The sequence below is a fragment of the Periplaneta americana genome, chromosome 6, assembly GCF_040183065.1.
Source record: "Periplaneta americana isolate PAMFEO1 chromosome 6, P.americana_PAMFEO1_priV1, whole genome shotgun sequence".
Taxonomy (NCBI): domain Eukaryota; kingdom Metazoa; phylum Arthropoda; class Insecta; order Blattodea; family Blattidae; genus Periplaneta; species Periplaneta americana.
Genome location: NC_091122.1, coordinates 100,608,569 through 100,633,420, shown reverse-complemented (window position 1 = coordinate 100,633,420; position 24,852 = coordinate 100,608,569). Strand labels below are relative to the sequence as shown.

Below are 24,852 nucleotides of genomic sequence, written 5' to 3'. Positions count from 1 at the left end.
TAATTCTTGCATTAATACTTAGTAGTCGTTAGAAGTAGTTCATTCTAGTACAGTTGCATTCTTTCTTCGCCGTCCTTTATATACTAACTGATGTCACAAATGAGTCCAGGACACAAAACTGGGAATTAACTTGTAAACTAATACTTTCTATACGCACATATGAACGAATGTGTAATGGTTGTAATAGCCATATTTTTATAGCTGATTTTCTCTTGCAGGCAACTTCTTCTTTGGAAATGATGGCATGGGGAATCTTGCATTGATATTATTTGGAGAAGGCGTCGTCTTCTTTCTAATTCTTATCTTTATAGATTATAGAATGTGGAGAATGGCACTATATACGGTTTTGGATGCAGTTGAGAGCCGTGGTAAGTTTACACAATTTCCATGCTCCCTGTTAGCCTCAAAGAGTAATTTCAAGTTACTGTACCTGTACAAATGAACTACCTCTCTCCACTGTCTCTCATAAGGTAATTCAACAAAACTGTTAGATATTTTGCCTTCGAGACGATGTGGAATTGTACTTGTGCTTGTTTATAATAAACGAAGATGATGCGGGAATTCATAGTACTGATGTTCCAAAACTCGCAATTACCTGTAAAGTATTTCAAGCTGAACTTTAACCATAGAGCACACAATACAATATTGCCAAAAAGCCAGTTGCAATGGGCGTGTGCTCAGTGATTCTCAAGCGGCATTAAGTATATGAACAATGAATAATAGGCCTAGGTCTATTCAAACCATTCATGGCTAACTTGGCCAGATGGGCACGCTGGCACTACTGAACATGAGCAAGCCGCTCACTTATTCTTTCTTTCTTTCTTTCTTTCTTTCTTTCTTTCTTTCTTTCTTTCTTTCTTTCTTTCTTTCTTTCTTTCTTCGTAATGCTTTACCCCTTTACCTCCTCCTTTCGTATGAACTTATAATCCAAAGTTGTATAAGAGAGGGTTGGTATATAAAACGCTTATGGCTTACAGTAAATGTCCAGAAATTCATAATTAGAACCTGGAGTGAATATTGAGAGATCAGCATTAATAGAGAAATAAGGAAAATTTTCTTTTCTAAAGTCAATGACCGACTAAAAAGCATGTTAAGAACTACATTCATTATTACTCAGTTTTTGCCTGCAATTCAACATTTTGGAACATACTTTGTAAAATTCATTATACAGGTTAGGAATCACAACTACGAACTTCCAGACATCTGTTTATCTCATTGCATTCATATATGACGGGGAAAGGTACAGTACTATATACAGTACTAGAGATGCAATAAACAAATGTACTATGAATATGCTTTTCCAGTACCGTATGTGAAGTTTTTAGCGAAAGGTTTTGTAGGAATTTTAACAATAATGTTCAATTTATATTTCAATTTTAAAAGTGTTATTCAATTTGTATTTGAACTAAGGAATACTATAAGTTTATGTTAGAATTATGTGCGTAAATATTGTACTGAAATTGTATACTTATCATTATTATTAATTATACATTTGACATACACTTCCCATCCCACCCCATCCCATCCCATCTCATTCTTCTAGTATTTTATCTTAATTATGTAATGATCATCTTGCACTGATACAACTAATTTGTGTTTCTATCATCGCATTTGTAGTGAATTCACAAAATGTTACAAAATCATATAATGCAGTATCTTTATTGATATTAAAATTAATGTTCGATAATTTTAAATTTATTAAACCAATTATTGTCGATGTGTTCTCAGATAAAGGACCCCCACAGCAGGATGTGGATACTGATGTAGCTGAAACGACCGAAATTGCTCGCAGCATTTCCCCTATGGAAGTGAATGAACAACACAGAGTACTGCTGAAGTAAGTCCCTCGATGTAGTTCAATTTACACCCAGTCTTCCATGTATTAGCACAGTCTAGTACATACAGTCACGAAGCTCAATAAGTAGGAAATATGCATCCATAGATAGTTGCTAACAACTAGGGTCGCTATTATCGCCTCATCACAGACAATGCGAAATAGTACCTACACAGTCTATTGTTCCTAGTACCCTCATCAACTCAAGCTTCGTGACTGTATATACTAGACTGTGGTATTAGATTGACTCATAAGTTCGTTAAGTTTTTGTTCGTGCGTTGTTAGGAGATTGTTTATCGTTTGTAATTTGTTATTTGGAATGTGCTTGTAAATACGTCTTGAATTTTGCGGCTTTGAAGAAGAATTTTTCTGATACATTCTTCTGTTTGAGTTTAATAGAGGAGCAAAGGTAGCGGAGGCGTCTCGAAACATTTGTGCCGTGTACGGGGAGAAAGGACTGCAAAAGAATAGTTCTGTCGTTTCAACACATGCCACAGAAGATGATGTTATGCGTCTGGTGGTAGCCTATAAGGAAGACGTTGTGTACTACAAATTACTTCCCAGGAATGTAACCATAACTGCTGACATTTATTGCCAACAACTCAGACGCCTTGCGGCCACAATTGAAGGAAAACGGCCGGGAAGACTGCATCAAGTGCTGCTACAACACGATAAAGCACGCCCGCACTCCGCTGGTATTCAAGTCAAGCTTTAGACCAGCGGTCGTCAGCACAGAGCACCCTGAGGCTAGCGTCTCTTGTCCGCAGAAAACACAGTGTACCATGGTGCACTCGTAGCTGCTAGCGGGTATGCTCTCTACCTCTTCCTGCTGCACGACGGGGCACACGGGACGGCTCCGCTTACCCTTTGCACATTTCAGCGAGTGCTGACGACCACTGCTTTAGACTAAAGACCATGCGGATGAAGAGACATTGGACGCTCTAAAACGAGACAGTACGGGTCAAGGACCCAATCCTTGAATGGCACATGATGATGATGATGATGAAATGAAAAATTGAATTCTCATATCATTAATATACAGTGGCACTGGGACTTAGCTGGGAGGTGATCTCAAATTCCCCATATTCTTGCGCCCTCAGATTTCCATCTCTTTCGTTCTCTATCCGCAATCTTCAAGGAACTCCTTTAATGACTAAGATGCTTTACATACTTGGATTGACGACTTCTTTAACTCCAAACCTACAGATTTCTTCAGACGCGGAATCGAACAACTATCCCAGCGTTGGCATAGAGTCATAAGTAATGTAGGAGAATATAGGCCTATTATTGATTAATTTCCGTCTCCTATTCATCCCAAATGAAAACTTTTGTCACAGTGAAAAAACACTGCAAACTTTTGCATGAAATCAATACAACTCATTTCATTTTTCTAGAAAAACTGCGGTGTTTTCAATTATACAAATACGTACGTACGTACATACATACATACATACATACATACATACATACATACATACATACATACATACATACATACATACATACATTGTACATAGTGTTCTGCCAAATGACAGGTCTTTTACTGCAAACCCAGCATTCTACAATGTTTTATATTTTCCTCCTTCCTCTTAGTCTTCGCGTACGATCCACAATTCTTAATGTCATATATCATCTGATATCTTCTTCTGCCCCGAACTCTTCTCTCGTTCACCATTCCTTCCTTCAGTAGACAGTTTCTTCTCAGCCAGTGACCCAATGACGTTATAGTTACTTACCTAGACGCACAGCGAGCGCTGCTGTGCTGTACAAAATTGAAACCCTTCGCGCATCGACATCGTTGTGGCAAGTGTGGCATTTAACAGATAGTTGTGATAGTGACTGCGAGTATATCCAGTGTGCATTTGATGAATCTATCATAATGATGCATTTTTATAAGGCTTATAACTGCACAAATCGCTTCAGGAAAGGCTACAGCATCACTTTTCTTGCGTAAATAACGATATTTAAATGCATCTAATAGTTTAAGGTGCAATTAATGCAGGCAATAAATAGCACGTTTATGTAGATTGAATTATTCTGTTAGCTTACACTAAAACTATTTCTGCAAACATATTGCTGCTATTTTTTTAATATGATAGAAACATTATTATAAAATGTGTTATTTCTAGCTTTCCCCCTTAAAAAAAAAGCAGAACTACTGTTGCGATTGGTTATCTGCCATTAGAAGAGAGAATTTTATTCGAACAAATTATCACAACATAAATTGTATTCTGAACATTTCACAGAAGATTGCTTCCGGAAATCACATGAAAAAAAAAAGGAAATTCACGCAGTTTCATTCCTGTTTAATGTTTTAGGACATCTTATGCTGATAGGTTCATTGTTGAAACAAGTTAAGTTCACATAGACCTAATTTCCATTGACTTGAACTTCATCATTTGAAAGTATAAGCTATTTAGTAGAATTTCTTTTTTTCGTGGTATAATATTATTTTTAGGTAGGAAAACATCCTATGAGGATTCTGAAAAGTACTGGAGTCTAACTGCTATTGCGAATTGTTCACACGTCCCTGATACTATTAGTGCGGAACACAATTATATGCCCAGTCTAAAAAAATTGAGATTAATGGAAAAGGTGAGTTATAGAAAAAGAATGAACAGATTAGGAGTTTGAAAAATGAAAATCTGGGTTGTGAAAGAAAATGTGACAGATTGTTGTTTAGTCAACTGTCCGAAGACAGGTCTGAATATCACAAGTGATACCAAGACGGCTGCACTTATAAGACAGCTAGGCCAGGAGATAATGGGGTAGGGTGGTCAGTTCATTTTCCCCTCCATTGCATACATCGCCGACTAGCTACATATTACACTAGCCATACTTCAGATGCTACAAACAATAATTGTTCTTCCTCTGACACATATCGTCAAGTGAGATGTACTGCCTGATAATAGATGTAGGCCTACATATCAGTCAGAACCTCAATCAGAGGATGTGACAGAAATGCAACTATAATATCAAACTTAAGAAGCTTGACTAAGAAATTGAAGGAAAAACACAACCTGATTAAGGAAAATTTGCATGACATTGTAAACAGCAAATTTTTCAGATCTCACGCTTGATTTAATATAGAGAGCTTCAATATCCCATAATAATAATATAATAATAATAATAATAATAATAACAATTATTATTATTATTATTATTAATATTAATATTATTGACATTCCAATTTAATGCATTTTGAATTAAGATTTAGTGGATTGATTAATAGCACTCAACATAATAAAGTCTCTACTTTTTTAAGGATAAATAGTAGGTCTACATTTTCTTCATTCCTGTCCGTTTTTATTGTCACTTTGTTCGTCACAATAACACTTGTATAGTATTTAATATATGAATATCAAGAGGCTTGTTAGTTTTGAAAAAAAAAATATAATTATAGTGCCTATACTGTAGGTACTTTATTTCTTCAAGTGCAGTAGGCAGGCCTTCGTAAGAAACTTATTGACGCAATGCAGTCCAGTTGTATTGGTTTTATAAATCGAATTGTGTACTTATTATTTTATTATAGTAAGGATAAACAATAATTTCACAGTTTATTATATTTTCATATATTATTAAGGGACTGGATATTTATATTTGTGATATTTGTAGCTAGAAACTTAATAGCCTGCTAGTTTGAGCTGCCACAGTAATGGCGTCGTGCGCAATGTTCTGTTTGGCCTGTCCGTATGGTCTGCGCAGCTACTGGTGTAGGGCCTTGCAGTGACCCAACCAATTCCTTTTTCTCTTCCTGATCAGCTTCAGCATCATTCTTTCTTCACCCAATTTTTCCAACAGCGCTTCATTTCTGTCTGTCCATTTCACACGATCCGCGGACGGACGGACAGACAGACAGATGTAAGACCCCATACAGCTCGACACCATGGAAAAAATCCTGGAATTGAGAGGAATCGAACTGCTAACAATCCGGCATGTAGCGCTGATCTCGTGCTTTCAGATTACCATCTGTTTCGATCCATGGCCACTGCCTGCTTCGAAGAAATTTCCAAAACTCTGAAATCGTTGAAATGGAAATTAGGCTACCGAATTCTTCGCAACAAAAACCAGAAACTGGTACCGTCACGGAATAAGAAATCTCGCTGAAAGGTGATTCAAGACCATAGAATCTAATAACGTTTACTTTGAAGATTAGATTAATTTCTTGTCACAACATACTCCAATTAAAATTTTATTAAAAGAATGACATTAATTATGAGATAGTATTTATAAAATGAATGATAGAGGTTGGAGAACAAAAGTAGACTAGGGCCTATGTGAACTCAGAAAAATCTCACAATGTATATTAATTTCTTAAATATTGGGGAACATGATTGCATCCTCGATATATCAAGGCACGGTATAATGGGGTTTCACTCTAGTAACTATATCGTATTCCTCTCAATTCAAGTGTGATTCACCACAGAGAACGTAATAATAGATATTCGAAAGTTTTAATTCATAAATACCCTTCCCTAACTGTCGTAGAGATGTCACCAAGAAATATGGACAGCATACTGCAGTAAATAAATTGAATCTGGGGATGAAGCATGGTGAATGTTTTGGACTTCTGGGAGCTAATGGTGCTGGAAAAACAACGATATTCAAGATGATGACTGGTGAACTTCCTGTTACAAAAGGCGATATTTATGTGAATGGACAGCATATGAAGAAAAATTTAACGAAGGTGATGTACAATTATGAACTATTCGGCCATGTTATTTTCATAAGTAATAATACGAGTGAGTTCCAATTTGTCGATATTTTCACAAGCGCGGAACGAAGCGAAGCGTGTGGGAAATTATCTGAGAATATGAAACTACAGGTGATATTGGCTAAGACTGTTTCGTGAATAAAATATTGTTCAATAATAAGAATTAATCAAATAGCAATAATAACATACAATATTTCGATTCAATTTAATTTACTTGCATAATATCGAACTTCGCGTATTGGAATTACCTTTCATATGCTTTAGTTCCATTTGCTATTTAGTGTCAAGAATCTGAACTACAGATGAAGTACTGATTTTTATTCACAATTCATTACAGTAGTCGCCCTAGGTAGCGCAGTTGGTATAGCGCTGGTCTTCTATGCTCGAGGTTGCGGGTTCGATCACGGCCGAGGTCGATGGCCTTTAATTGTGCTTAAATGCAACAGGCTCATGTCAGTAGATTTACTGGCATGTAAAAGAACTCCTGCGGGATAAAAATTCCGGCACACCGGGAACGCTGATATAACCTCCGCAGTTGCGAGCGTCTTTAAATAAACCTTAATTTAAATTTCAGTACAGTAGAGGAGGCAAAGCCTGTCCTGTGTCCTCATCATGTTCCGTGGCTATATCACCAATGGATATGGAAAGAGAAAATAAGTTTCTCTTCTCGCACAACTCACATACCAGATCTCGCCTTTCACCTATACTACTGCCATTTAAGGCTGGTATTCATAGTCGACACTTTATATCACCACTTTGAAAAGTGACACTTTTGACGAAAGTGGCTCTTTCATATTAGTGGTATTCATAGACGATTGAAGACGTGCATTTTACAAAGTGTCACTTTATGCCAGCAAATGTAGAGTTACAATTTGGTTGGTAACAGAAGTCCCACAATGCCTTTCAAAACAAGTGAACAAACAAGAACAAATTAATGTATAGCCCACAGATTACAATGCTTGTGATTTGAATTGGGAGCCTAATTTATCGCACGAGAAAGAAAATATATATTTAAAGTTGTTTTATTTCAGTTTCTAGTTTTCGCTGTCGATAGTTTAGATTATTTCAGTCAGTTCAGATATATAATATTTTATTAAATAGGTAGTGATACGGCTGGTGAAATTAGGTTAGGTTTTGTACAGTACATAGCTGATCCATTGATTTATACAGTTAGATTAGGTTTTGTACCTATTTTTTTCTTTGATTTATATCGTTAAGTTAGGTTTTGTATGTGTCAGTTCCACTGATTTATGTAGTTAGGTTAGAAATGTTATGTTTTATTTAACGACGCTCGCAACTGCAGAGGTTATATCAGCGTCGCTTTAGGTTAGATTTGATACATATCTTCTATTGGTTTATGTAGTTAGGTTAAGTTGGACTGAGTAGGTTAAGTTTTGGTTATGTGTAGGCTATATATCGTTAGGTTAGTTTTTATACGTACCTGCTTCATTGATATACCGTTTTATTCCCTTTATTTTTATTTTTGTCTTTTTCGTGAATAGTGAATAGAAGTGAAAATAATGAAATAAACACATTAGGCCTATTGCTGCTGCTATTATTATTATTATTATTATTATTATTATTATTATTATTATTATTATCTCTCTCTTGTTTCCATTATTGCCTGCTCTTCAGGAATATTTTTAATGCCAAATTTTTCTACAACGCAAAACAAAATAGGCCTAATAGTATGAGATCTCTTTTCATGATGAGGTTATGACTGCACATGAACTAGAGACAGTATCTCAGCAAAAGCAGCCATATCATATGTATTGCTTACCGGCATGAAAACATATATTATCAAAATAATGATTATATGAACATCAAGATAAATCTTATCTCAAAATACAGGTAGTCAACGAAAATCAAAATCGTTAACCCAATATAATTATGGAATCTGCTTAGAAGACAGGCACGTGTGGTCTCTCAATGCTAATTTAAGATAGTTACGCCTACATTAGATTGAAGTTAGTTTAGTATTATTTAAGTTAAAAAAATTCGTTTCAGTAATAAAAAATAGGTTATATAGGAATATCTACCTACATATCACTTCGTCGAATTGAGGTTATAAATATACGAATTTTACTAGAGAAATATCTGAACTATAATATTACAAATATTAATGTATGGTACATATCTATAGCATAGAATTTTAATGCAATCAATAACTGTATTATTGGAGGCACTGGCAAACTTCTGTTTTTCGTTTTTGTCAACAGGTCATCGAAAAGATTAGCAATCTCAATAACAGTTTTTTTTTTATAAAATCGGAACCATTTTTTTAAATTCTATATCATTATAAAATTCCACGGGATTGTTTTTAGGCCTATCCCTAATGTAGCGCTTTCGTACATTGTCCACTAATTGTGCCACCTCTTCAGCACGTTCTAATAAATAATTCGACAACCTTCAAGACGTCAGCCATTTTTCTACAAAGTGACACTTTCGGCTCAAAATGTGGTCGGAAGTACACTTTCATCCAAAGTGTTCCTTTGCACCAAAGTGTCGACTGTGCAACGGAAAAGTGATACTTTGCGTCTTTCAAAGAACACTTTAATCGAAAGTGTCGACTATGAATACCAGCCTTAGTGTTAAGGATCTCAACTACAGGTGAGTAAGTAATCTCAACTACAGGTGAATAAGTGAACAGCGAAATGATGTAAAGTATTGAATTTTATTAAACTGAAAGTGTTCTAAACATAGTGAAAGTTGTCATTTAACCTATGTTAATTCTAAATAACATTTTGGGACTTTATAACATGGATCATGATACATTATTTATGTCCTCTCATTGAATTTAAATTTTAGAATTGACATGCATACATAGCCTACATACATACATACATACGTCGGCCTGGGTAGCGCAGTCGGTATAGCGCTGGCCTTCTGTGCTCGAGGTTGCGGGTTCGATCCCGACCCAGGTCGATGGCATTTAAGTGTGCTTAAATGCGACAGGCTCATGTCAGTAGATTTACTGGTACGTAAAAGAACTCCTGCGGGACAAAATTCCGGCACACCGGCGACGCTGATATAACCTCGGCAGTTGTGAGCGTCGTTAAATAAATCATAATTACATACTTACATACATACATGCATGCATACATACATACATACATACATACATACATACATACACACATACACGCATGAATACATGCATACATACATGCATACATAGAGACACACATACATACACTGTCGCATCTAATTCACAATTTTATTGTTCCTGGTTAGTACGGAAAATATTTAGAGGGCAGTGACAGCTCATCCTCGCTGAAACCCTATGTACAAATTAACAAGGGACATCATAACCTCATTATAAACAAACTACGAAACAATCAGTCAACATCCTCATCATTAAATATTTTTACTTGTGTGTATCTAATCCCCTCGATTTAACAAAAATATTTCCTGTATACCAGTATATCTATTATTATTATTATTATTATTATTATTATTATTATTATTATTATTATTATTATTATTATTATTATTATTATTAGGTCTGATGTTGATCGCTCTGCTATTATCAAGAATTACTTAAGACGTTTAGTTCAGCATTTCTCCGATACAGCTGAACACTTGGTGGCACTAAATTTGCATAATAATAATAATAATAATAATAATAATAATAATAATAATAATAATAATAATAATAATAATAATAATAATAAATACTTTACAGGCCTATGAGCGCATGGGATATTGTCCTCAATTCGATAGCATTCCGCAGTACATGACTCCAAAAGAGGTCCTATCAATGTTCTCACTCATCAGAGGAATTCCAAGAAAACAGATCGAAGATGTGACCTGCGATATGGCTAAGGAACTCAAGTTGACTGAACACTTCAAGAAGAAAATCAATTCCTGCAGGTGGGTATGAAGTTATAGACTGGAGTAGAAGTCAAATTGAATCAATAGTTTATAATTTAATGCAGAGATGAGCATTTGTGTGGAATTGCACCCTGTGCACTCTGAGTGATTTCATTTGGTGTTCATTTTCTGAAGATTTCCTAACCCTCATGCGCTCTTGAAATTCTTGTCTCGCTACAATCTGTGAACAAAAGCATCGACTGCAGCATTTAAAATGCGAACTAAATACGTAATCAGTTTCGTATATAAACAGAGCTTTTTTCAGTTTGACTAGCACGAGTTATATTAAACGATGCTCAGGGTCTCAATTGAATCCTGTGTGGGAAAGTGATTATTTATTTTCCGAAATAAGATATTGGACATACAGTTCAGTTTCTGAAAAAGTTATTACAACTGTTAGAAAATTCCATTGAGAGCGCATAAAACATACCACATTGATCGTAATGTGAGTATAAAGGTGTGTCAATATGCTTGCTCAAAACGCGTTTTCCTTTGCGCATGACGGCACGTATGAAGCATCTGGCAACTTTCTCGTGGCATATTAAGTGGCAGGATTGAACGGAAGCGTGTATTTAGGAGCAAATCATTTCAACACATCTATATTTACATGACACTTTAAGACAGCAGCGCCAAACTCACTTGAAGTGGAAAATATGACGTCAACTTTACTCCAAATCTTTTAGACCAGGCCTGCACAAACAGCGCTCAACGAGCGGGAGAGCGGTGTTTACCGCTCGCCGAAACGGAGAGGAAGATACGTCAGAATGACATAGACTTGCTGTAGGGAAACGACCACTCAGTTATCTAGTGGAGTGCAGTGTGTAGGCCTATTCTCAGTAATTGTTTCACGTTGCTTACCTACTGCTACAGTACAGTATGGAGGTATCTAAAAGACGGATCATAACATTTAACATTTAACGATTTACAGCTCGAACTTATTGATCTTCAATGTGACCTAAGGGCTAAAGATCGTTTGAATAACACTACCAGCCTGGTTGAGTTTTACAAGACTAAACATTAGCAATAATATCCACGACTACACAGGCTGGCTCTGAAAATGATTGCTATGTTTGGCTCAACATTTATATTTGTGAGCAACTGTTTTCTATAATCAACTTTAATAAAGGCAGACATCGAACATCTGTAACTGATGTTTCATTATGACCAGTAGGCTACTGTTCCTTTCAGCTGCCAACAGCATAAAACCTCGTTTTGATGTACTGGTAAATAAACATATTATAACAAAATGAGATTGTACATTTAAGTAGCTATAGAATTTCTATTACTTCTGTAAAATAAATATTTCTTTATTCATTAATAATAGTCCAAGATAGTTTTGCAAACACTGAACGGGAATTCATTTCATAAGCACTCGTAAAAGTACTTCCTTTTGTGTATATTTTGTACGAGATCACCCCTTCTTCCAGTCCACCCTTATACAGAGCGCAGCTAATATCTGCATTCCGCTCATGAGGTGTGAGCCTGCTCGGAGAGCGCAAACCTTGTGCAGGCCTGTTTTAGACACTATTGACGTTCATGCATCACTTTCAATCTCAAACTTGCTTCAGTGACGATTAATACAGGAACTCATATTGTAAAAACAATTATCACTCTATAATTTAGGATAAGATTGATAAGTCAACACACAAACTATTGAATATTTCTCTATTTAGTGATTAATTGATCGCTGAATCTCTTGTTTTCCACTAATGTATTAATATTCGGCTAAATTGTGTTAGTACATAGACGTAGAACAGAGACAAAATGATAATTATTTACTTTATTTACACTGATTCGTGAAAGAAAACTGTTCACAACAATATATCGATCCAAACATCGCAAATATAATGACCTGTAAAAATTTTCATGTTACAATATATTTTCCATTATGTTTTTATGAACGTATTATTCTGCATTGTAAGCAATTCTAGTTGCCAGAAATGAAGATGTCCTAATTATACTTAGAATGTCTGTTACACGAATAGGCCTACTACATTAAATAAACTCTCGCTCTTGGAAAAAAGAAAGATATTTGAGACGTCCGCAATCGATGTAGTAAGACCGTAAAAGTCCAGTAAACTTTATGCATGAAATAAAGAAGAAAAGATTATGATAATTATTTATTATTATTATTATTATTATTATTATTATTATTATTATTATTATTATTATTATTATTATTATTATTTAAAAATTTGATCTCAGTAGAAATTCGTGATTTGAGAACCTCTGTAATATTATCGAAATAAATGTGAATGAATTCTCACACCAATACGTGTTGAAAATTCACTGGAGTTCTAAAAACAGCACGATGAAATCTTGTAACACTGTAACTTAGTAAACGAACAAAATTATTTTAAATTAAAACCAAACTGTTACTGGTTTGATTATGCATTGTAATTCTCTAATACCAACGACTTATGATTTGCTTTCTATGGTTTTATGAAGAAATGACCAGATAAATTAATAAAGATAATGGTTTCCCAGCAGCTGAATGTGGAGGTACTTTAATCTTACTATATTTTAAAAGTCTGTACATTTTGTCCACAGCGGTGGCACCAAGCGCAAGGTGAGCGCTTGTATAGCTCTGCTAGGAAATCCACTCGTTGTGTTCCTAGATGATCCAACCACGGGCATCGATCCAGAATCCAGGAGGAAGCTGTGGGACATGATTTCTTGGCTGAGGACCGCGGGCAGTACAGTTGTGCTTACGTCCCACAGGTAGGTTCAGACATTACAGAAAAGGGAATGGATTTGACAGCTATGCAGAGACGAGGGAGTGACTAAAGACAACTGTCGCCAAATTACATTTTTTTTTCTGTTCTGGTGTATAAGAAATTAATGGTCCACATATTTTTTCTTTGAAGTTTGTGTAAAGTTTCAGCATGTTCCGAATTCTTCCTGAAATCTTCACTCTTTTTGCCCAGAGACCAACGGTGCTCCTGTCAACTGTAGATCGTCCATCGACATTACACAAACGATTGTGATTGTTCACCAGCTTAAACTTCACTTTAGGAGATTCAAGGTTTTTACTGCAGCTTAAATGTCAGATAGTAATGATAAATTCCATTGCATAATAGCCGTTCTTAATACTATCACGAATCCTTGACAATATGAAAACATCTCAGCGTAAAAGATGTAGAGTATTTGTCCAGTCTGATTTTTCTTTTTAAGAATAATGTCTGACGTACATAGATACAGTATTTTCATTAATCAGGTAAATAATAAGAAATCTTGATCCTACACCTTAAGTCACATATAAGACATTTGAAAGTGTAATTGAGGAAATCAGCGACAGCATTAATGTTTCCTTCACGGGGCAGCAGAGGGACGGAGAGGGAGAGAGGGAGAGAGAGAGAGAGAGAGAGAGAGAGAGAGAGAGAGAGAGATTGCGACAATTGTAAAAGAGAAAATGAGGAATTCCAAATAAATGCATAATACAAAAAGCAAATAATCGATTCAAATTCAATGCATAGCTTCCTCTGTCGGTTATATTTCTACTAGAAAGATTTAATACCATTAAATTTTCTGATAATTACTTCAAGTACATTTCGAAAGCATAGGCTATACATTTATTGTACTAAAAACTGAATTAAGGAGTGGTTTATGAGAGGAAAGAGTTCACAAATCTTTCGAATCAGCCGCTTTGAGTTTAGTTAATGAAGAAAAACAATAGGCCTACATCAGACGCGTTCCGTGAGTGTATTAAACTGTTCTTTTCTGAGGTAAACAACGTGGAAAAGGGCTAGCCAGCGAGGCTGTGCCAGGGTATGGATTTTAATCCATTTGAGCTGATGACCAGGAGCCTTTCACACCATGAAACTCTGCAGTCTTTCTGTTTCTCCATAAATTAGGGACTGCTTTGCACTTTTCACTTCATTCTGTAAATCTTTGCATATCAATAGACTGCGGAATTTTTATATACTAACCTTTGAATCTCTGAAATCTGATTAGTGTAATATGTAGCAAGTCGGCGTTGTATGCAATGGGGAGGGAGAGTAACTGGCCAACCTACCCCATTACCTTCTGGCTTAGTTGCCTCATAAGTGATGCCTTCTTGGTATCACTTGTGAGGTTCAGACTTGTCTTCAGACGAAACCCTGAATCAAGCGGACTCAAGGTCACGTAACGCTTACTATAATTGCATATTCCGGCAGCAATGATGTCGTGGAAAGGGAGGAAAACACGTACAGTATTAGAAAAAAAGTTTTGTCGTACAGATACTTTATAAGTCCCAGAAAGGAGGCAATGCGCATGATCTGACATATAACGAAACAAAACTAATTTCATTACCTCAACTAGTCCTCTTGTGAACCTGATCGCTCGTCCCCTGATCATGCGCACTGCCTCCTTTCTAGGACTTAGGCCTATAAAGTATCTGTGCGACAAAACTTTGGAACAACTGGATAACACGCACGGTACACCAACGTCGGTAGTCGACGTTCCTCGCTGGCCACTAGTCACCATGCCGTACCGAGTCATGTCAAACAGAAGACAATCTAAATGGTGTTAGTTAATTCACTCCATTAGTTAAGTGCAAGGTTTATGCAGTACAATGGCGGTGTTTTGAATGTACCAAAATAAAATGCAGGTGTAGTAAGGTCTTAAAGTAGGTTATCACACGGAAATAAAGGGGGGGAAAGGTGTGTTTCGGGAAATATCATTAAAATAAAGAAAACAAATTTCCGAGTAATGTTCGCCAAAGCGTTAAGTACGTAATTATGACAGCGTTGCCGTTTTATTTGTGGTCTAGAGAAAATACCTAGTCATTTACGAAGAAAACTTTTAGTGTTCATGAAATTATTCACCGCTTTCATCGTATTATTGTTTATGAATATTACGAAACAAAAACTATCATAAGGGACATGTGACTGGAGCAAGAAGGGATCTTCATGATTTGATCTGAAATGTACACACGGAAATAAATTCAAGTAAGGATCACGCTGCCACTGAATGAGAGGTTTGCGCATGCGTCAAGCAAAACTGTTCCTGTCGCGAGCCCCTCATCTAAGACACGTAATCTACTTGCAATATTTATGCAAATACATCTTGTCGCTAACAGTGGTGCAATCTCTCAGTAATATTCAGAACGAAAGAGGTAGAGAGAAAAAAAATTCTCCTTTTAACGACACCACAGACCAACGTCATGTCCTTATGTTGGTGACATTGTGTATTTAGTTAAATTTGGTCGTAACCGTAACGGCACGGTTCAAAGCTACCGTAGCAAATTCTCCAGTTTAGCGCTTTAATTCTAAGACTGTATACTTGTGTATAACTTGATGTTTCGAAGGTGACGTGGTAGTCGGACATCGTACATATGACAGAATATCGGTGATAAAAAATTAATGAATATGCCGAAAGTAACAAGTCTGTAAGCTACAAATTATAATTACTTATACAGGAGTTTGGTAGACATTATTTTTCAAGTGATGGGAAAATAATTAAATTCAATAAAAGATATCTACCTGTAATTTAAAAATCAGTGATGTTCAGAGACGGTTTATACAACAGCACTGGAACTGTGAAAGACAACCAACTTAACATTTTACAAGTGAACGAACAGAAAGGAACACCCCTCAACTTCATTATTTCCAAGTAATAAAACTGATTTTTTTTCAAGATTTAGGGGAGAGTCTCTCAAATTGGACCAATTCCAACATATCTAATTTTTTGTCAAAACGGAAATACTTGAAATTTTCACTTTATCACCAAAACGTACCTTGACATTTTAAAAATACACATGTAAAACTACAACACATTATAAGTAACAGTTTAGACAATACCAAACAAAATGTAATGGTCTGCACTCGGTCCAATATGCAAGAAAGGTCTTCTAAATTGGACGTGGAGTTTTTAAATTGGACCACTTTTATCATTCTTATGGTTTAGTTTATTATTCAACTAGACGTTACATGAATTTAACTTCAACTATTATAGAACAATTTTATGCTTGAACACTTAACACATTTTGCACAAAACTACTGAACACACTTTGCACAAAAGTACTTTTTATATTAATCTTTGTTTTCGTCTTCATTTTAATCATCTCCATCTTCATTGACGTTCTTGGTTTTATCTTCATCATCGTCTACGTCTCCGTTTTTATCGTTGTTCTGGTGTTCATTTATTTTACATCGTCGTATTTGGTATACATTTCCATCTTCATCATCATTTTGGTCTTCGACATCATTGTTGTCTTGGTTCTCAGCTTCAGTGTTGTCTTGGTCTTCGACATCATTGTTGTTTTGGTCCTCAGCTTCAGTGTTGTCTTAGTCTTTGACATCATTGTTGTCTTGGTACTCGACTTCATCGTCGTGTTCATTCATCGTAATATCTTCCTTTATTTCCATTTTATCATCGTCTTCAGACTTCAAGTTCATCCACATCCTCATCATCATTTTTCCCTTCATCCGCATCATAGCTGTCTCTTGCTCTTTATCGTCATTGTCTTACTCTGCTTCATCGTTGTCTTGCTTTTATATTCATCATCTGTGTCTTTGCTGTACATCTTTATCTTACCAAAGTTTTTGTCTTTATATTCGTCTCCATCACGGTATTTATTTCACAATTGTTTTTATTTTATCTTTGTCGTAATTTTTATCTCGTATGTTGCCATTTTTCTTCAACTTCATCGTCTCCGTCTTAATTTTCCTTTCCTTTATCTAATTATCTGTACTTTCATCTTCCAAGATTCACTCGAACGCCTTTCGAGGTTACGGCCGCTTAGCTAAAAGTTATACCTAGTGCTCTGTATCTTACGAGATTAATTTAAAACTACACTTTACTAGGGCTGGTTGTTACTTTTGATGTGAAACACTCGCGTATTGTTATTTGGATTTTTATATTTCATTACATAAGCAAAAAATAATATTATACATAAATCCAATAACGGTCCAATTAAAAAACCTTTTCGGTTCAATTTGCAGGAAACAGTCAATTTATTTCTCTAGACATCCAACAAAACTTAAAAAAGACACCGATTTATGTAACTTTGCGAGAAGGGACGTTGTTCTACATACTACTGCACAGTATTAATAAAAAATCCCTCACTCAACTGACTTTTCTTAAATATCTTACGATAACGGTACTGTCTTCGCGCTACGAGTTGGCGCGGGGAGTAGATAGGCGGGACGGGGGAACTTTACTCTACACTCTGACCTGAAAACTTCGTCCACTTACTTGGCTACACGGGAACGGAGTCAGACATAAAAGATTCCGCATCTTCGGTGCTGTCGCTATGACTATCATTATTACATTTTTGAAAATTTCTGGAGTATGATCTGTCAATGATAATCGTCTGTTTATGTTCCAGCCGTGTATATTAATTCGAATCTCCCAACAAAGCCATTAGCCCCACCGCCCCCATCCTGATGAACAACAATGAGTGTTCTGGACACATTTGCGGTAGTCAAAACTCCCGTAACAATTTTATCGTGCCAGAACTTGGGAAACGTTAAATTGGTAGGCCATCTATCCGCACTTCGTCCAGATACAAAATCGGTTTTTCCACTTTCCTAAGCTTTCTTATTTGCTGTAGATATCTTCACGTATTCTAATTTACAGTGTTTTCCTCAGTTTTTTTTGCTGCACACTTCTTCCACCTGAAATCCTTTTTCTTCAGTATTCGTCTTAATGTTGTCTTTCATTTCAAATCAATTTTCTCTTGTAAAAAGGTAGACGTTTGTTGCAGCTTGGTACCATTTTTTTACTTGTTACTTAACGACACTGTAATAACTACTAGCTTCTTCAGTGTCGATTGAATTGATGATGGCGAGATGGTATTTGGCGAAATGAAACCAAGGATTCGCCATAGATTACCTGACATTCGCCTTCCGCTTGAGAAAACCTCGGAAAAAACCCAACCAGGTAGTCAGCGCAAACGGAATCGAACTCACTCCCGAGCACAACTGCAGATCAGCAGGCAAACGCGCTACCTCCTGAGCTACGCCGGTGGCCCTCTTTCTTTTTCAAATAAAAATTCTCAATTATATCTTTTTTGTCAATCTCCCGTCGAAGTCATCTACATTTGCGTTTCGGTAGTCTGGACGTTTACATTTTTTTTCTCCCTCAGGTGTCGACAACGCACTTTCTTCTGTGCAGTCTTTCATTTCATTCCTTATACGCTGTATTGTTCTTGTGAATAGATTAGAGTACTTTTCTACCTTTGCTGTAGGTTTCGTAAGAGGAATGCAAAGGCACTGTTGTTCTTTTTCTTCATCACAGAATTATTTTGCACTTCTAATAATATTCCTTTCTTCGCTATAGATTGTCAATCCTTGTTTCCTCTTTGTCGACATATTTACAATAAACAAAAAACTGCTATAAACCTAAATAACAGTATACAATAACATAAATTCCATTAACTATATTATTATCAACACTATTAACACGAAAAGCAAAGGATAACTAAAGCAATACAAGATTTGTGGTATACTGAAAACAATTGTCTTGTTGAAACTAATAAAACACTACAGTAAAAACCCCACTATTATTTTCACAAAGTCGCAAAGACTCATAGACACATGCAGTAGATGTTTGTGAAACAGGAATATTGCAGTGAACAGCGCGGTGCGCATGCGCGACTGTTTTCCCTCCGCCCCGTCTAAGTACTTCAGCCGCCTTCTCCTGGCGTGACAACAGTAACGACAATAACATCAGAATCTTTAAAAAAGAATAAAACTGTGTAACTAAGTTTACATGATTGCCAACTGCACAATATTTACAAAATTAGATGAGGAAAGCTCGTAGTTCATAAATCTACCACTAGATGGCAGGTACTGCATTAGGTTACTTGAAAAAACGATCGGTCCAATTTGCATGCCGGTCCAATTTCAGGTACTTTCCCCTACGTCATGCTTTTGTTCGTGCCCATATCCCATTTCGAAAACTGGAATTTCTTGAATAATGAATTACTAGAAAGATACACAAATAGGAAATTGCCAAGTTATTCGACATTATGGAAGTAGGCTATTATGTCTAAGTTTGGTATAAAAAGTGATACATTACATAAGACAAATAATAGCAGATAACTAAATTTTGGTCTCAATAAACGAAACAAAAAATTCTGCAAATACATCGGTAGTAAATTCCATTGAGTTCATTGTGAGCATAATCAATATTTCATTCTTAAAATTATTGTAGAATCTTTTCACAATCAAAGAAAAATAATTATGATTCTTGATATTATTCCATTGGCCTATTTTAAATAGGCCAATGGAATGAATGATTAGCTGTATTAATTATCTTATTTTCATTTATGATAAATAAATAGTGTGTGCTTTTTGTTATTTCTTTATGTTCTACTTTTTTACTTGCTGTAGTTAAAAATTAGATTCTGAAATTGTCTCCCTCTTTCCTCCAAACATTTTTAGCATCTGTTGAAGAAATAACCTATCACTCAATGCAATTTACTTTGAGAAATGAAAGAGATGTTCTCCCGGATTTTGTCATTTCCTTCTTGTTAATTATATACTTGAGAACTGTATGAAATTCATCCGTAAAATAGTCTGCTGTTTGCAAGCTTCATTTTTTCTGAGTACACATGCGGAGATGAATGAAGACTTGAATGGTGCTACATGAACCTAAATAATAATAATAATAATAATAATAATAATAATAATAATAATAATAATAATAATAATAATAATGTAAGTGTAATTAACTCTGCATCCTTTACTTAAGTAGCGATGTCCAGAACTGACGAAATGAAAATCAAGTGACAGAAGATGTAGGCCTAATGTTACAAAGATGTGCACTATGTGAGATGGATTATTGTGAACATGTGTGATGCTACAAAGTATAATCTATCATGACTTAGGGAACATTTCTGTTATAGCATGGAGGAATGTGAAGCCCTCTGCACCAACCTGGCTATCATGGCTAATGGACAATTGCAGTACTTGGGTTCGGCACAATATTTGAAGAATAAGTACGGACAGGTTTATATCCTCAGCATCAAAATAAAAGAATCTCCCCTGAAGCATACGAGTGATATGGCTTCTATAGAGGCATACGTCCTAGACAAATTCCCAGGTACGTATGTTACAGATGTTTATGAATAGGTAGACTATTTAGTTCACTTTTTCAAGCTCATTTTATTGTCAATTTCAGATCCATTTGACTTTTCATTTGTACCATGAGAGACTCTCAGTGATATTGTACCTATTAGAAGTGTTAAAAAATTTAAAGTGTAACGAGATTGAAGCAATTAAACAAAAGATTAAAAATATATAACAACTCGGCAGTTAGGCACTACCGTTTGGTAGCGAAATTTGTTTCGTTTGGAAAAAAAAAAAAGACTTGCCAAAAAGCAGAGATGAGATTTTTCAAATGGGTAATCTTTATTACGCTACAAAATAAATTACGAAATTATACAAAAAATAGGAATAACACCGATTATCGATAAAATTAATAAGTACACGCAAAATTAAAACATGTTCCAACAACTAATTAGTACAGATTACCGCTACTAATTTTGAACGAAAGAGGACAGGAGACTAGGAATACATGTAACATGTTTGACAGACTATAGTTACTTATTCGGCATAAAAGATCAAGTGGTCTAATAGTTGTTAAGAATTGTGATAGTGTTGAAAATGATACTTTTAAAAGAGATTTTGTTATTGTACTTCATCGTAACAAAAGTAAAATAAAATAAATTACAGGATGATTCTGTGGCTTTGTTACAAACTTTTAGGAATGATAGAGGAGAGCATATAGGGACCCGTGTTTGAAAATGTTTCGTTTTGCAATTACAGAACGTAATGTGTATGACCAAAAGGTCTAAGTAACACTGTATAATAATAACTCAAAACGTTTTTCATTATAAACTTTTAATTACTCTATAGCATGCGTATAGTATTCACCTGAAGGATATAACAAATCGAATTCTAGTACTTAATACAGAAATTGTTCAAACTGACTTCCACCAGCCTCAGTACAGATATTGCTACGTCGCACAGTGTGCAAAATGAGCAGTCTAAGTGGATAAAATCCATTTTTCAACTTTTTAAATTCTGTATGTACTGTAATTAGTACAGTACCGGTATAACATTGTAACAGATTGTATGAAGCAAAGCAAAAGGATAGTCAGAGTTAATTTGCTTGAAGATTTATTGCTTTTATGTTGGTGGTTGAATCAAACTGCTCAGTAGTAGCGGAGAGTGCATTCTTTCAAGTGGTTAACGGTTGGTGATATTTCTCGCTTAAAGCATGGAATTTGAAGAACAAAGTATGTACCCTCATGGTCAGAAATAGCCGGAAAATGTAAACAGATAGTTTATACTCCAACCTGCTGTTTGGGACAAAATACGTGCGTGGGTATGCTGATAACTGTAGGTTTAGCCCCAATCTAGCTCGTCACGTGGTGAAGGGGGTAGCAATACGTCTGTTTACTGCTGCGCCCTGCATCAGGTACGTACAGTCAACACACAATACTCGTGAAATATCATTCCCCAAACTGACATTGAAATGTTATAAATCCGACAAACTCCCTTGGAATACATAAATATTCAAACTAAAAACAACTTATTGGAACCAATTCTTAAAAATGATACAAATTCAAATGTAGCAAAAAATTAACATTAGAAACAATTAATAGCAAATATCCTTGTGAAACCTGGCTGCAGATTTACAGTTATGGATCTTTATAAAACGATTATGATGGTGCAGAAGCTGGAGGAACTTGTAAATTTTTCTCATTCTATAAAGCTCTACAATCTTTGATGGAGAAGTTGAAGCTGTATTCACTATTCTAATCAATTTACTTCAAATAATAAATAAAATTTCCAAAGCTGTAATTCTCATTGAATCAAAAACAGCTATATAAGATATAGCTAATAATAATTCACAGAAAACTGGCAAAACTTCACAATACTATACCCTGGCAAGGAAATAGTTCTGAAATGGGTTCCAGTACACTGCAGTATTGCAGGTAATGCATTGGCTGATCAAGTGGCTAAGAAAGGCTGCACTCTAATACAAAACCAAATTACTAAAAAATCATTTAGCCTATTTCTGTTAAATTCAATAAAAAATTACAATACAAAAACAAATTGATCAAAATAAAGGAATCATCTAAAGATAAATCATGGGAAACCCTCCTCCAAAATTTAAACGTCATCCCTGAAGAACCAAGACATTCAGCAGTGGCAGCCTTTCGCATTTGGGTTGTTTGGCAGCTCATTTATGTAGAATCGGCATTTCCCGCTCACCCAGTTGTGTGTTATGTAGAAAGGACGTAGTCATGGATAAGTACCACCTGCAAAATTGGAAGCTTTGCCTGTTCATCTCAACATCACAGAAAAATACTGGACTGCAAGACGGCTGATGGCTTCATTGTCATGATACCAGAGCATTATCTACCAACCAACCAACTCCTAGGGCAGCCTATGTAACAAAGTCACAGAATAGAAATAAGAAATACGGTTTTAATAAACTTCCAGAGCGTAAAGCCTGGAACTTTATTATTAATTTAATACTTTGATAGGCTGATTGATACATTGTAGCTTTCATCATTGTTTTCATGTCTCTGCAGGTGCAGTTCTGGAAGAAAAGTACAGATGCTATGTAACATACAGCATTGTGCCGTCTGACATACCTATTTCCAAAATATTTGGCTTGATGGAGAGAGCAAGGGAACAGCTGATGATAGAAGATTATTCGCTGGGACAGGTCACACTGGATCGGGTTTGTGTTTCTTCTTTCATATTATTACAGCAGGATTGTACAACGGGGGCGATTACTTACTTTGTGGTTGTTAGAAATGACATAATTATGTGGGATTTCTTTTTAGAAAGGAGGAGACGTTTGTCACATTTTTGTGCCTAATCATAAAATTATGATGCACTTAAACCTCAACCAAGATTTTAAACTTTTTACTAAGGGTACGTATATGACGAAGCCTGGCTGGTAGCTGATATCCTGACTAGTTACTTTGCTGGAAGGAATGCCTAAACGTTACGCATTGGAGACGTGCAAGACGAAGACTGTTCGGTCGATTGCTACCTAGCCTGTTAGCCCGCTGGTAGCTGGCAGAATGGATCCCTTCATTTTTTCCAACTACCAGGGACCTAAATGCCTTTACTGCACATGCGTCCTGAGAGTCCGTACATCTTCCCCACGTGCTAAATCCATCCATTTCGACGCGTACAATGGATTGTGGAAGATTAATTTCAAATAATAATAATAATAATAATAATAATAATAATAATAATAATAATAATAATAATAATAATAATGTATATTGCTAGAAAAAATACAATACAATGAAATTGTAAATTTACAAAATTCTAGCACTTAGCTAAAAGAGTGTTCTCGTGCTCAGGGGAGGATTCGATACATAATAAATTTACATGCATAAAAGGCAAACGCATGCCCTCTCTCTGTGATAATTGGCTTGAAACAAGAAGGCGGACAATTTCATTATCTTATTTCTTAATTTGTGTGAGTAAATGATGTTTAAACTGATTGTATATGTAGTAATAGTTTACATCAATAGTTAGAGATGTGTCGAATTATCAATACAATGCGGCGTACCACTCTGATAGCAAACTCTCTACATAACAGAAGTCTGCGAGCGGCTCAGCAGACAGTCTGTTTGCCCCATTACGGTTTCTCTACATTCTGTCTTATTCAGAGAACAGTGTTCGTCCAAGTTACTCTTTTTTCTCTCTTCTATTTAGGCCTATTCATGATTTGATACATTTCCCAAGAAAATAATTTCTGATCACCACAGGACAATTATAGCTTAATTAAGGACGATTGTCAACATTGTTGCATGAGGTCGTGGTTGGAATCCACAAAATAAATAATAGCCACAATTCATAAATTATTTACCTATGGAATGTGCTTGAGCTTTTTTGTAATAGAACTAATACCGGTATGATTTTATGCAAGAATTTGGATGTTGGTGATTACGGACAACTACAAGTTTTGTGGAATCTTTGGTATTATTTCGAAAAAATTGTATAATTTATTTTCACAGGAGTTAACAGAAATCTTGCTTCGAGATATAAACCATATATACAATTTTATACTTTATATTTATCAAAATATTAACCTGCTTCGAATTGGCTTGCACGATTGTGTATGACCAACCCGATCATCTGAGCATTGCAATTTAAACTACTCTGAGAAGACAAAATGCCTCATCGTAATGTCAAAATTTTTACTAAATCTGTGGATTGACTTGACTGGGATGCTAGAATTGATTTAATTCACAAGAGACCCCAATATTTGTTCAGAGAACTGTATTACGCCTTTTATCTGTTCTGTTTACAGGTATTCTTGAATCTGGACAAGATGCAAAGCTAGCGAAGCTTTGCGCTCCGCGAAGATTAAAGACCTTCAGAGGACTTAATAATTTTATATAAAGAGAAGATGATTTTGACATAAAAGTGTTATAAAAGTTAATTTGTTATATTAAATTGTT

General features: G+C 35.5%; 1 protein-coding gene across 1 annotated transcript; it reads left to right on the top strand.

Moving 5' to 3' along the window:
• The first annotated feature begins 228 nt into the window (after positions 1-228).
• LOC138702220 (phospholipid-transporting ATPase ABCA3-like) lies at positions 229-24,852 on the top strand. Its single transcript, XM_069829813.1, has 7 exons — positions 229-368; positions 1,729-1,837; positions 10,234-10,421; positions 12,972-13,142; positions 20,257-20,453; positions 22,957-23,108; positions 24,702-24,852. The coding sequence occupies exons 3-7, from the start codon at positions 10,246-10,248 to the stop codon at positions 24,732-24,734; spliced, it is 729 nt and encodes a 242-aa protein (XP_069685914.1). The 5' UTR covers positions 229-368; positions 1,729-1,837; positions 10,234-10,245; the 3' UTR covers positions 24,735-24,852.